Source organism: Hipposideros armiger, unplaced genomic scaffold (assembly GCF_001890085.2).
Source record: "Hipposideros armiger isolate ML-2016 unplaced genomic scaffold, ASM189008v1 scaffold_1620, whole genome shotgun sequence".
NCBI lineage: Eukaryota > Metazoa > Chordata > Mammalia > Chiroptera > Hipposideridae > Hipposideros > Hipposideros armiger.
In genome coordinates this window covers 122,687-135,760 of record NW_017732970.1, presented here as the reverse complement: position 1 = coordinate 135,760, position 13,074 = coordinate 122,687, and the positions used below count along the sequence as shown (strand labels likewise).

The window sequence follows — 13,074 nt, the reverse complement described above, 5'->3', positions numbered from 1 at the left end:
CTAGTTCTACAGAAACTGAAAACCTTCCCTGCACACATTGACATCAGTGTGTATCGTCTGACCTGTCCACATAGGGGAGCATGGATGGCAGGGGGGACTGATGCGCCTCAGGGTTGGGGCTGGTGTCACTGAGGGGAAGAGACACTGGGGCAGAGATGGCAGGGACACCTGACACCGATCCTTCCATGTCATCCTTCCAAATCCCATGTGGAATTTAATGAAAACTTAGACTTGCCACATCCACACAGAGTTAAACTGAGTCAGAACGGCCGGGGCCTGTGGCTGGAGGAGGAGCAGGTGAGCTTGGTGTCTTGGGGACTGTATCAGGAAGGCAGCTGCCACTGAGTCACTCACTGAATATATGAGGTCCTTGCCTCACTTACAGCCTAGCTGGGAGGCCATGAAGGCCACCTTGTCGTGTGTCATGATTTGCTCACTGTGGTGATGTTAGGAATCAAGGATGGAGCCTGGATATCCAGGCTCAAGTATGGTTCATTCAGGGGAGGATCACAGTCCTTCTGGGCTGTCAGTTATGTGTCACCTCATCTCTGAGAGTTTGGTGGTGCACCCCAACCTGCAGGCCTCCAAGGACAGGGTGGTGTCCACCATGGCAGTGAACCGTTGGTGGATGAATTCTGTCCCCCAAGTTCATGTATTGAACTCCTAACTCCAAGGCCTTAGGATGGGACTGTATTGGAAACAGGAATGTTGCAGTTCATTGAAGATGAGGTCATACAGGAGCAGGGTGAGCCCCTAATCCCATTTGACGGGTGTCTTCATTAAAAGGAGAAATTTGGAGACAGACACTCACAGGGAGAATGCCACATGAAGATGGAGGCAGGACCTACAAGCCAAGGACACCACAAATGTCTGCAAACCCCCAGAAGCTAGAGGATAGGCAAGGAGCAGATTCTCCTTCACATCCCTCAAAACTAACGCTGTTGGCAATTGATTTCATATTTTCAACCACCAAACAGTGAGATAATAAATCTGCACAGTCAGCCTCCAGTGTGTGGTATCTGTTACTGCAGCCCTAGCACCTACACAGTCCCTGCTAAGGACACTACTGCTCTCGGGACATGTTTCTGTCTCTGTGATCACATCACCTGGGGAAAGGCTTCCTGCCGTGAGCTTCCCTCCTCTGAAGGCTCTGAATCTCCTCCCAGGAGCCTGTCTCAGTCCCCAGGCAGCACAATGTCTCCTAAACCTAAGACCCTCCGTGCCCCTGCCTGCTCCATCTGGGGTCACAGTGAGGAGCTATGCACATGGTCTCCAGTCTGTCCTGTCCCATTAAAACATTCTGTAGTTTCTAATGTGAGCATTACCATGATGGTAACTACTCAGTCACTAGCTTATTGGTCCCTGTGCACAGCCTCCTTCACAGAACTGAGTCTAACCGTGACAAAAGGTATAAAGGAGATGCAACATGTGCCGAGACCTGCAAAATGGGAAATGCGGGGATCCTCTGAGGTTATTCAGCAAAAGCATCTTGCGCAGTCTTTATATCATGGGTAATCTCCCTGAGGAAGTTACTTTGAAACAGAACCTTGAAAGATAATTGGATGCTGACCAGGTAAGGATCGGTACCCAGGAAAGGGTGAGGGGCAGGGAGCTGAGATCATCACAGGATGGAGAAAAGGATTTATGAGGACATGGGGGGCATCTGTGATGACAGGACCCATGGCGCCTTCAGGGCAACAAGGCTGATGGTTGCAGAAGACGCTTGACCCACCACAGGGAGGAGCCCACTTCTCCAAGGTCTGCTTTCCTGAGTAACATGGCGGTCAGTCAACATCAAGTGTCTCTCCCATTACTTTCCCTGCTAATGGAAAGAGAGGGCAGATCTGAAAAGCTGGACAGAGAGGCCCCTGTCCCAGGATCAGGTGGACTGCAGTAGCTACAAGCAGGATCTCAAGGTGACACTTCTCCTCTCACCTAGCTGGTACTCTGAGCCATCTGGACATCATCTATGCCTGCCTCTCTTGAGCTGTCAATTGGGCGTCTGAGCACACAGACCACAGGGAGGGACAGAGTTTGTTCTGAAGAGACCTGAATGAATTGATGCTCTCAGGGATTCAGCTGCCTAGTGGTGGGAGAGAGGAGGAGACCTCACTTCTCTGTCCTTGAACAGGTATCCCACGTCATGGGAGCTGACAACAGAACTGGGCACAGGAGTTTAGTAGGCCTAGCCCATGATGGATCGATCTAACTTCCTATCAGTAAGAGATTGTGGGTAAGAGCTTTTCCTCAACCCTGCATGGGAACCCCAATAATAACCAACTTCATGGCTGGGCTGGAGGCAAGAGATGCTCAGAGTGGCTGAGTTGTAGAGTTGGAGTCTGGAGTTTGTAATGATTGATTCTTCCTTTTTTTTTTTTTAAGATTTTATTGGGGAAGGGGAACAGCCAAGTTGTTGTCCTTCAGTCTTAGTTGTGGAGGGCGCAGCTAGTTCAGCTCCAAGTCCAGTCACATTCCGGCTGCCCATCAGCAGCTTGCGGCCACTCAGCTCAAGATGCTGTTTTCAATCTTAGTTGCGGGAGTGCACAGTCCACCATCCCATTTGGGAGTTGAACAGGCAACCTTGTTGTTAAGAGCGCCTGCCACTTGTTGGCAACTCAGCAACAGCTCAGCTTGGGTGCAGCTCACTGGCCCATGTGGGAATCGAACCGGCAACCTGTTGCTCAGAGCTCGGGTTCTTAACTAACTGAGCCACTTGGTGGGCCCTGTAATGATTGATTCTTGACCTCTGTCTTTAGCTTTGTCAGGAGCTGTTGGCACCAGGACACAAGATTATAGCCCTCAATGTCACAGCTGCTCTGGCACAGAAGATGGTGACCATCTCTCCAGGCAACCCATATGCCTAGGGAGGTGGGTCAGGAGACTGAATCCTTAATCCTGATGAGAGGGAGAGGTGTGGACATGGTGTGTGCAGGTTCAAGACCCCACGAATCCTGTTTGGGAGGGAAAGCAGGTCCCCTGTGCTTCAGAGGTGGTGCCTTCCTGTGGTGACTCTCACCTCAGCTGTGAATAGCAGGTGAGCAGGAGTGACGCCACTCCCAGTGTGGTCATCAGAGGACCAGTAGCACAAGCTCCCCTGAGACCCGACACACATGCATGTTCCCGGGCCCATCTGACCTGCTGCAGTGGCAGCTGCATCTTAGGAGACCCCAGGGGACATGTGTGCTCACTGAGGTTCCAGAAGCTCTGGTCTATGTCACCATGGAAACTCTCACTTCCTCCTGCTTGTGTCCCCAAGTCCTTCTCAGGGCACCTGGGCCTTAGTTCTTAACTGTCCTGTTCTTATCAGGCTGAGCTTGATTCAGGTGCTCGACCCTGTAATGATGTGGAGAATACTTTCATATTTAAGAACAGACATTTCACAAGACCCTGGGTGGTATGTGGGGAGGGGGGTTGTTCAGTGGGATGTGCAGACAGAAATAGATGGTTCCGGACATTTCTCCTGATCTCACTCAGCTCCACTTAATCTGCACTTTCCTCATCTCCTCAAACATTTTATGGTCTTTTCTGTCCTAGAGTCTCCATCTGTTGTGTCCTCTGACTGAAACACCTCCTGTGACACTCCTCCTCACGCAAGGCCTTCTGTATTTGTCCATTCAGGTTGCTAGGACAAATGGACACAACGCGGGCGGCTTAAAAAGATTAGGAATTTCTTGCTCACTGTCCTGAAGGCTGGGAGTCCAAGATCTAGCAACATGGTTGCCTTCTGGTGACCGCCTCTTCCTGCTTCATAGCAGGAGCCATCTGGCTGTGTCCCCCCTCACGGGGTGGGGGAGGGCGAGGGATGTGGCTTCCGTTATAAGGGCACCAATCCCATTTATAAGGCTCCACCTCATGACCAATCACATCCCAGAGGCCCCATCTACTGATTCTTTCACCTTTGGGGGTTAAGATTTCAACATGAAATCGGGAGCAACACAAACATTCAGACCATAGACCCGCCAAAATCCTATCATCCTTTCAGTTCTGTGTACATGTCACATGTCTAGGAGTGGCCTCTGACCACTAGAACATTGGGCAACACTGAATTAGCATTAACACAAAGTATTCCCCCGGTTGGGTGTTAAATGTCTAGATTCTTTGTATGGAATAACACACCCACCCTGTCTCTACACCTCTGGTATTACCTTTATGATGCCTTGATAGGACTAGAAAAACAACAGGAGGCAATAACTGAAATGGAAGGGCCTTTGAGGACACAGTGACAGGGCCAGGTAGGTGGCAGCCCCTTACAGGGTGAATGCAATGTCCTCCTGGAGGTTGTTTGGGCTCCAAGTCAACGTCTAATATATGCTGTGGCTTGTCCCATAGGCCGAATCTTCCATAGGATTCGTGGGCCTGGAAATCAAGGGGTGGAACTGGGAGGGGCACCACTTATTATCATCCCTAAAGAGCCATGAGCAAGACTTTCCCTTCTCATCCCAGAGACTTTATGCTCTGTATGATTGCATGGAACTCGAGGTTGAGACTGTCAGGCTCCTCCTGACAGTGAATCACAGGGAAAGTCAGGGGTGTTGTGTGGGGTGGTTGGTGTTGACTCTGAAGGGGGCACTGGGTTTCTTCCACACAACTGGGGTAGGCAGGAATATGTGTGGAATGCAAGAGACCCTCCATTGCTGCCAGACTGTGGTCAGTGATCAGTCATAAAATCACAACCGTCCAATTCAGCAAGACTGATAATGAACCAGAACCTTCTGGAATGAAGGTTTGCGTCATCCCACCTGACAAGGTATTATGACTAACTCAGGTATTTGCTGAGGCAAAGAGGATATGGAATGGATAGGGAGGAAAGTAATTACAGGGCTGGCCGAGTGGCACATTTGTTAAGAGCTGGCTTGGGACACCAGCTCTGAGCAGCAGGGCTCCGGTTCAGATCACCCATAAGAGCCAGTGATGCTGCGCCCTCTACAGCTAAGATGGTGAACAACGGCTCGACCTGGAACTGGGCTGCTGTGAGTTGCCGGCGATGGTGTAGGCTGCAGTGGGCTGCAGTGGGCTGCTGTAAGCTACCGTGAGCTGCCAGCAGCCAGCGTGATCTGCCAAGAGACGCTGTGAGCAGCCATCCAGTGGCTGGCAACTGATCTACCTCACCCGGAAAGAGCACAATGATAATACTAACATGGGCCAGTGAAGCAACGTCCTCCACTACTAGACTGACGAACAAAAGGACAGCAACTTGTCTGTGCCCCTTCCCTGATTCCCCAATGCTGTTTCCCTCCCCAATTTCCCAATAAAATCTTAAAAAAAAAAAAGAAAGTAATTACAGACACCAGCTCTGACCACAGGGCTAGCTGCAGAAATGAGGATAATAGGAGTAACATGCATTTCTTCCTTACACTGATATGTACATATTTGCTTACATATTAATCATATATTTTTGTGTTATTCTCATTCCATTTTTGTTTAACGTAAGATGTGTTAACAGTAGTTAACTTTGTTTTTAAGTTATAGAATATGAAATCAGCTGGAGAACATACATATCACTAGCAGACAAAAGATTGTTTAGTATGCTCTTGTGGGAAAGAGTCAGCATGTTTTTGGTCGTTCACGGGATAGTTTTATCATATGGTTACGGTGTTCTATTGATTTGTGGTATGATATTTGTAGAGATGTAAATGGGTTTCATATTGACAAGAAGTGAGTTGTGGTGGCTTATTAAAGCATCAATGTTTGCAGGCTGAACTGTATTTCACTGAATTACTTTCTTTCTATATTTCTGGTTAGCATGGGTGTAAAGAGAGATTCTTGTGCAAGATTTGGAGAGTAGAAGCGAGCAGCACCCACTGTGTAACTCACACCATAGTTGTGTATCTGCTGGGTCTTGTTGTAGGAGGAGGCAACAGCCCCGATTCCCCTGGACTCACTGTCGGATGGATCTGACTCTCCCTCTGTCTTTCAGAACCCAGAGCACGCAGTGTGTCAGGCTCTTTTTCATTCTATAACGTACAAGGAACAATCAGACTCTCTGGGAACTTTGACGTGCATGCCACCATGCACTTACATTGGCAGCACTGTACAAACAGCTCAGTAAGTTTTCATAACTTGGTATATCAGTGTCTCACAGCTGTGTCCGTGTCAACGTGTGGCGGAGTGCTGCTGAGTGACATTTACTATTGTGTGTTCTGTGTGTGCCGTCGTTAGAATGTCTGAGCTTGAATTAGAGTAATGAACAAACATTGAATTTCTTGTTAAACTTGGCAAGAGTGGAAGTGAAATCAGGGACATATTAGTCCAAGTTGATGGGGATAATGCCATGAAGAAAACAGCAGTGTACACGTGGATTAAATATTTTTCTGAGAGGAGAGAACTCATCACTGTTGAAGAGAGGTCAAGGCGGTCAGTAATGAGCAGAACTGATGGAAACATTGCAAATATTCATCGAATTGTGTCAAAATTGTCGACTGACTGTGAGACCAAGTAAACATCTATAGAGAAACAGTTAGGAAAATCTTAACTGAAAATCTTGGCATGAGAAATGTGTGTGCAAAAGTGGTCCCGAAGGAGCTCTTGCATTGCGACAATGGAAATGCTCACATGGAACTGCCTGTGAGGAGGTTTTTTTACCAGTAAACAAACAATTGTAGGGTTGGCTGAGCGGCTCAGTTGGTTAAGAGTTAGTTTAAGAGCAGGAGCTCTGAGCAACAGGGCCGCTGGTTCGATTCCCACATGGGCCAGTGATACTGTGCCCGAACTGAGATGCCACTGAGCTGCCAACAGGTTGCAGGATGGCTCAGCTGGTGAGAGCACATGCTCCTAACAACAAGGCTGCTTGTTTGATGGTGGGCTATGCCTGCCTGCAACTAAGACTGAACTCGGAACCTTGAGCTGAGCTGCCGCCTGGATGGCTCAGTGGATAGAGCTGTGTGCTCTTAAAAACAAGGTGACTGGGTTCGACTCCCACATGGGATGGTGGCTATGCCCACCCGCAATTAAGATTGTAACACAGCACCTTGAGCTAAGAGGCCACAATCTGCTGATGAGCAGAGAGATGGCGACTGGCGCCCTCCACAACTAAGATTGAAGAACAACAATTTGGCTGGTCTCTCTCCCCAGTTTCCCAACAGTGTTCCCCTCCCCCAATTCCCCAATTAAAAACAAAACAAAACAAAACAACTGTATTGAAACACCCTCCCTATTCACCTATCTGGACCCCAATGACTTCTTTGTTTACACAAAGATAAGGAAATATTGAAAGGAAGATATTTTGATGACATTCAGAACATCAAAGGTAATACGACAGCTCTGAAGGCCATTCCAGAAAAAGAGTTCCAATATTGCTCTAAAGCAGCGGTTCTCAACCTGTGGGTCGCGACCCCTTTGGGGGTCGAACGACCCTTTCACAGGGGTCACCTAAGACCATCGAAAAACAAAAAGATATTTACATTACGATTCATAACAGTAGCAAAATTACAGTTATAGAGTAGCAACGAAAATAGTTTTATGGTTGGGAGTCACCACAACATGAGGAACTGTATTAAGGGGTCATGGCATTAGGAGGGTTGAGAACTGCTGCGGTGGACTAGGCGCTGGCGTTGGTGTATAGTTTCTCAAATGGAATACTTCAAAAGTGACCATAATGATATTCAGCAATGAGGTATGCAGCACTTTTTCTAGGATGAGCTTGTGAACTCAACTGTTAGACCTTGAATTCAGGACTTAGGTGAGACCAGAACTCTGTGGGTGTATAGTGGCCTCCTCGGGCCCTGATGATCATATTGGGGACAGCTTTCCCTCTTAGATTGGGTTCACTGGAAGCAGACTCTAAGATGGAGAACTGGGTGTGCAGGAAATCTGGAAGAAAGTGAAGGAGGGGACAAAGACAGGAGAAGGTGACCTGCATGTGATTACACAAGAGGCCTCAGGTTCCTCCAGGGGGCTCTAAAGCTGTCACCTTTCAGTCACCCTAATGGAGGCAGGCTCTGAGGACCTTGACCCCAGATATTCACTACACTGACCTCTGTGGGAAGGGTGTGAACCTGGGAGGCAGTTTTCTGAACTAACAACACTTCCACTGAGGGTACCACTGAGAGCTGCCAGGGTCCCCAGCAGTTATGGTGGGTGGGTGAGCCCAGAAGAGGGACCTAGGTGAACACACAATGTCTATGGCACTCCTTTGCTCCACCAAAAATTACAAACTCTCCTGGGAGCCAGGGCTCGGAAGCTTAGCTGATCTGGAAAATTCTGAGATGTAATACTGGTCAGTTGAGTAAAGAAGTGGCTCAGTGATGACCAAATGGAAATGCAGATACAATAAACGTGGATGGATGACTTTCTCTCACTGTCCTTCCAAGCACGCCCTTCATCTTCAGTTCACACTCAGGCTCAGACAGCACCAGGGCAGCCTGGTCCTGCCAGCCCCGAATCCACTCCTGTTCCAGCCTCTGCAGAGCTGCCCAAGAGCTGGGAGGAGGGGCAGCCTGGGGACCTCAGATATGACCTGGACCAGGCCTGCTCATGGCTTTGTCACCAGTCCTCCTGGGGCTAGAGGACAGTATGAAACAGAAGATGAAGTGGTTTTTGTCTCACTTCCCCATCTGCCTGTGTCACTGTGAGCATTACCACTATCCCACACCTGACAGTAATAGTCAGCCTCATCCTCGGACTGGGCCCCACTGATGACCAGGGTGGCCGTGTTCCCCGAGTTGGAGCCTGAGAATCGGTCAGGGATCTCAGAGGGCCGGTTGCTATCACCATAGATGACCAGCACAGGGGCCTGGCCTGGCTTCTGCTGGTACCAGTGCACATTATAGTCTTCTATGCTGTCTCCTTGACAAGTGATCCTGGCTGTCTCTCTCAAGGCCACTGATGCTGATGGCTGTTGTGTCAGAACATAGGAAGCCACAGAGCCTGCAAGAGATCAGAGAGGAGGAGGGCTAGAAGATGAAGGACCCATCCCAGGAGACCCCTGCCTCACTGGCCTGGACTGAGTTCCAGGGTTCTGTGGGACCCAGGGTGCTCACCCCTTTCCATCTCCGCCCCAGTGGCCCATGGGCCTGGCTGGTGGATGGAGACTCTAAACAAAAGAGATGCACCCTCCCCCAATGCCTCCCCAACCCCTTCTCTGGCAGGTGCAGCCCCTCAGGTCTCACACAGAGCCAGTGAGCTCTTTGGGGGGTTCAGCTCCAACAGCCCCTCCCCCTGCAGCAGGGTCATGAGCATCCTGCCCCCACAGGTTGTGCCCTATGAGCTCAGAGTCAGGGCCAGGCTTTCCCAGAGCCTTGGGGCTGGGGGTGGGTGTGAGCCTGGGTGCAGCACCTGTGCAGTGAGCAAGAAGGCTGAGGAGGAGATGAGTCCAGGCCATGGTGCAAAGGTACCCCAATTCTTCTCCCTGAAGCTGAGCGGATTTCCTCTCAGGCCTCTCTTATCTCTTTGCTGGAGAGAACTGCTGGGTATGCAAATCAGCCAGAGTCAGGAGTGCTTCCTGAGGAGCTTTGTGGTTTCAAAAAAGGACTCAGTCCCAAGAGACACAGAGGGCAGGGTGGCCCCCACAGACCTCACCCTCAATGGGGAGGAGGGAAAGGACTTGTTCTCCTGCTGGTCCCATAGTCTGGGGCTGACATCTCCTCTCCAGACGATATCCTTGGTCTTCCTCAGGGCTGGCCCCATCAGAGCTCAGGGGTGACTTGTCTGCATTTTCTGAAGCCATTCTGCATGTGACACTATGAGGCTTTGATAGGTGCAGGGTTCTACCCCTGATCACAGCCCCTGAGTTATAAAGCCCAATGTCAAATTCCTCTAGCACAAAGTTCACATGGAATTTTTAAAGACCAATTGAGTAGCTGTAAGTTTCTGCTCTTGGTGTGAGCTCCTGGGGCAGGCCATAGGTGCTGTGCCTCAGTATCCCCAATATGCAGCCATGGCCAGGGAGGGATCAGGAGCTTGAGCTTGATAGAAATGCTTACTGTAGGGCCGGCCGAGTGGCGCGATGGTTAAGAACTCGCTTGGGATGCCAGAGGGCCCCGGTTCGGATCCCACATATGAAGGCCAGTGACACTGCCCTCTACAGCTAAGATGCTGAACAACAGCTCAACCTGGAGCTGGGCTGCTGTGAGTCACCAGCGACGGCATGGGCTGCAGTCCCTGTGGCAGTGGGTTGCCATGGGCTACCGTGTGTAGCCAGCAGCCAGCGTGAGCGGCCAGCAGCCGCAGTGAGCGACCGTCCAGAAGCCGGCAACTGATCTGCCTCACCCAGGAAGAGCGCAATGATGGTGCCAACTTGGGCCAGTGAAGCAACATTCTCCACAACTAGACTGAAGAACAAAAGGACAGCAACTTGTCTGTCCCCCTTCCCCCAATTCCCCAGCACTGTTCCCATCCCCCCAATTCACCAATAAAAATCTTTAAAAGAAAAAAGAAATGCTTGCTGTATACGAAAGGCTGCGAATTCTAAGAGCACCCCAAGCAAACATTTATTATAATTAAGTTGCCTTTTGTAGTTTGAAAAAATATAGTAGGAATTAAAATTTTTAATTTAATTAATTAGGTCAAAACAAAAGCTAAGAAGCAGCTGCTGTGTGCCAGGCACAGAGGCAGGGATGAGGAGCAGCTGTGTCTGGCAGGACAGGAAGCTCTCCAAGCGAAGGATGAGAGGGGGGAACATGTGATCACAGGGAGGATGGGTGTCTGTGGACTGTGACAACATTCTAGCACGAGTGGGGTGGGGATCGGGGAGGGGCAATGGGGAAAATCTTTAGCTAATTTTGGGGCTTTCATCGATGTAACGTTTTCCTGTCACTTCTTCCAGATGCCTGTGGGGGCACTGCTGCACCTGGACTTGGGGAGGGTCAGGTGCCTGGGAGGGCAGCTAGCTCCCTACTCCCTTTGGTGCTGATCAGAAACCCCAAGGACAAAACACTCCAAATTAGAAGCACCTAGAGTGGCCTATTCATGATCTTTACCCTGGAAGAATCTGCTAATTGTTTAAGTCCTGGAGATTTAAGTGCAGAAAATATCTTCTATCAACACCTCATGAACCAATAGGGTGATAAGTACGTTGATGTTGACTCTGAAGGGTATTGGGCTTCTTGTACACAACTGAGGTAAGCAGGAGGATGTATGGAATACAGATGACCTTCCCTGGGTCTGTGATCCCAGCCATAAAATCACAATAATCCAATTCAGCAGGACTGATAATGGACGAAAACCTTACTGGAATGAAGATTGGGTCATCCCACCTGGCAAGGAAACATTACTCACTCAGGGTTTGCTGAGGGTACCAGGGAATGGGTAGTGAAGAGGGAATTACAGATACCATCTCAAACCAAAGGACTTGTTGCAGAAATGAGGATACAGAAATAAGTATTTTTTTCCTTATTTTGATATATATTGATACATAGTAATCAAATATTTGTGCTTTCTTCCCCTGTCTCATCCCGGTGTCATCTAACATAGGATGTGTTAAAACAGGTAACTTTATATTAATATGTCAGTATTGAAGTTATAAGATATTAAAGGGAAGATACGAATTGGCTAGGAGAGGAGCATCACTAACAGACAAATTACTATTGTGCGTCCTCTTGTGGAAAAGGGAGAGCATGTTTGTGTCATTTGTGGGATAGTTTCATCACACTAGGTAGAAACATGGTTATCATTATTCTCATTAATTTGGAGATTGTGTGGTTTGTGAAGATGTGAGTGGGTTTCACAGTGACAAGGGTACACTGTGGTGGCTTATTAAGTATCAGCGTTGACAGGCTGAACTGTATTTCACAGAATTACTTTCTATATTTCTGGTTAGGATGGGTATAACCCATCCTAAAGAGAGGTACTTGTGCAAGATTTGGAGGGTGGAAGCGAGGCAGCACCCACTGTGTAACTCACACCGTAGTTGTGTCTCTGCTGGGTCACATGGTAGGAAGAGGCGACAGCCCCGATTCCTCTGGACTCACTGTCAGGATGGACCTGACTCTCCCTCTGTCTTTCAGAACCAGGAGCACCCAGTGAGTCAGGCTCTTTTTTATTCTATAAAATACAAGGAACAATCAGATCTTTCTGGGAATTATGACATGCACATTGGTGACTTAGGTGAGAACCAGAGCTCTGTGGATGCATGGTGGCCTCCTCAGCCCTGATGACCATGTTGGGGACAGCTTTCTCTCTTAGATTGGGTTCCCTGGAAGCAGACTCTAAGATGGGGAATTGGGTGTGCAGGAAATTTGGAAGGAAGTGAAGGAGGGGACAAGGGCAGGAGAAGGTGACCTGCATGTGATTACACATGAGGCCTCAGGTTCCTCCAGGGGGCTCTAAAGCTGTCACCTTTCAGTCACCCTAATGGAGGCAGGGCCTGGGGACCTTGGCCACAGGCAGTCATTACACTGCCCTCTCTGAGAAGAGCGTGAACCTGATTCATGATCTGTTTTCTGAACCAATAGCACTTCCCAGTGAGGGCACCGCTGAGAACTTCCAGGATCCCCAGCAGTGGTGGTGGGTGCTTGAGTCCAGAAGAGGGACCTAGGTGGACACCACAGTGTTCACAACTCTTTGTTCTACTCAGAATCCCAAGGTGTCCCATGAATCTAGGGCTTCAGGAGTTTAGTTGAGCTGCGAAATTCTGGGGTCTAACCCTAGTTGTTCATATGAAGGAGTGTCCCAGTGATCACCATATGGAAATGCAGGGACAATGACCATGGATGGATGTCTCCCGCTTTCTGTCTTTCTACCCAGTCACTTGTCCTAACTCACACCCTGGACTAGGCAACTCCAGATAGCCTGTTCTTGACAGCCCTGAATCCACTCCTGATTCAGCCCCTGCAGGGCTGCCTGAGGGCTGAGAGGAGGGGCAGCTTGGGGACCTCAGATCTGGGCACCTGGGTTAGGTCTGACTGGCAACAAAGAGGACTGGCTCTGTTGCCAGTCCTCTTCAGGCTGGAGGAGAGAGTGACATAGACAGAGAAGGGGGTCACTTCCCCATCTGCCTGTGTCACTGTGAGCATTACCACTGCTGTCCCATGCCTGACAGTAATAGTCAGACTCGTCCTCGGCCCAGGCCCCGCTGATGCTCAGGGTGGCTGTGTTCCCCGAGTTGGAGCCTGAGAATCAGTCAGGGATCCCCGAGGG

At 49.5% G+C, this 13,074-nt stretch overlaps 1 gene segment (V, D, J or C); it reads right to left on the bottom strand.

Moving 5' to 3' along the window:
* Window positions 1–7,654: 7,654 nt before the first annotated feature.
* LOC109377912 (immunoglobulin lambda variable 3-21-like) lies at window positions 7,655–9,348 on the bottom strand. The segment is given in 3 exon segments: window positions 7,655–7,809; window positions 8,566–8,865; window positions 9,274–9,348. Coding segments are annotated over 3 exon segments (501 nt in total).
* Between the last annotated feature and the right edge of the window lie 3,726 nt (window positions 9,349–13,074).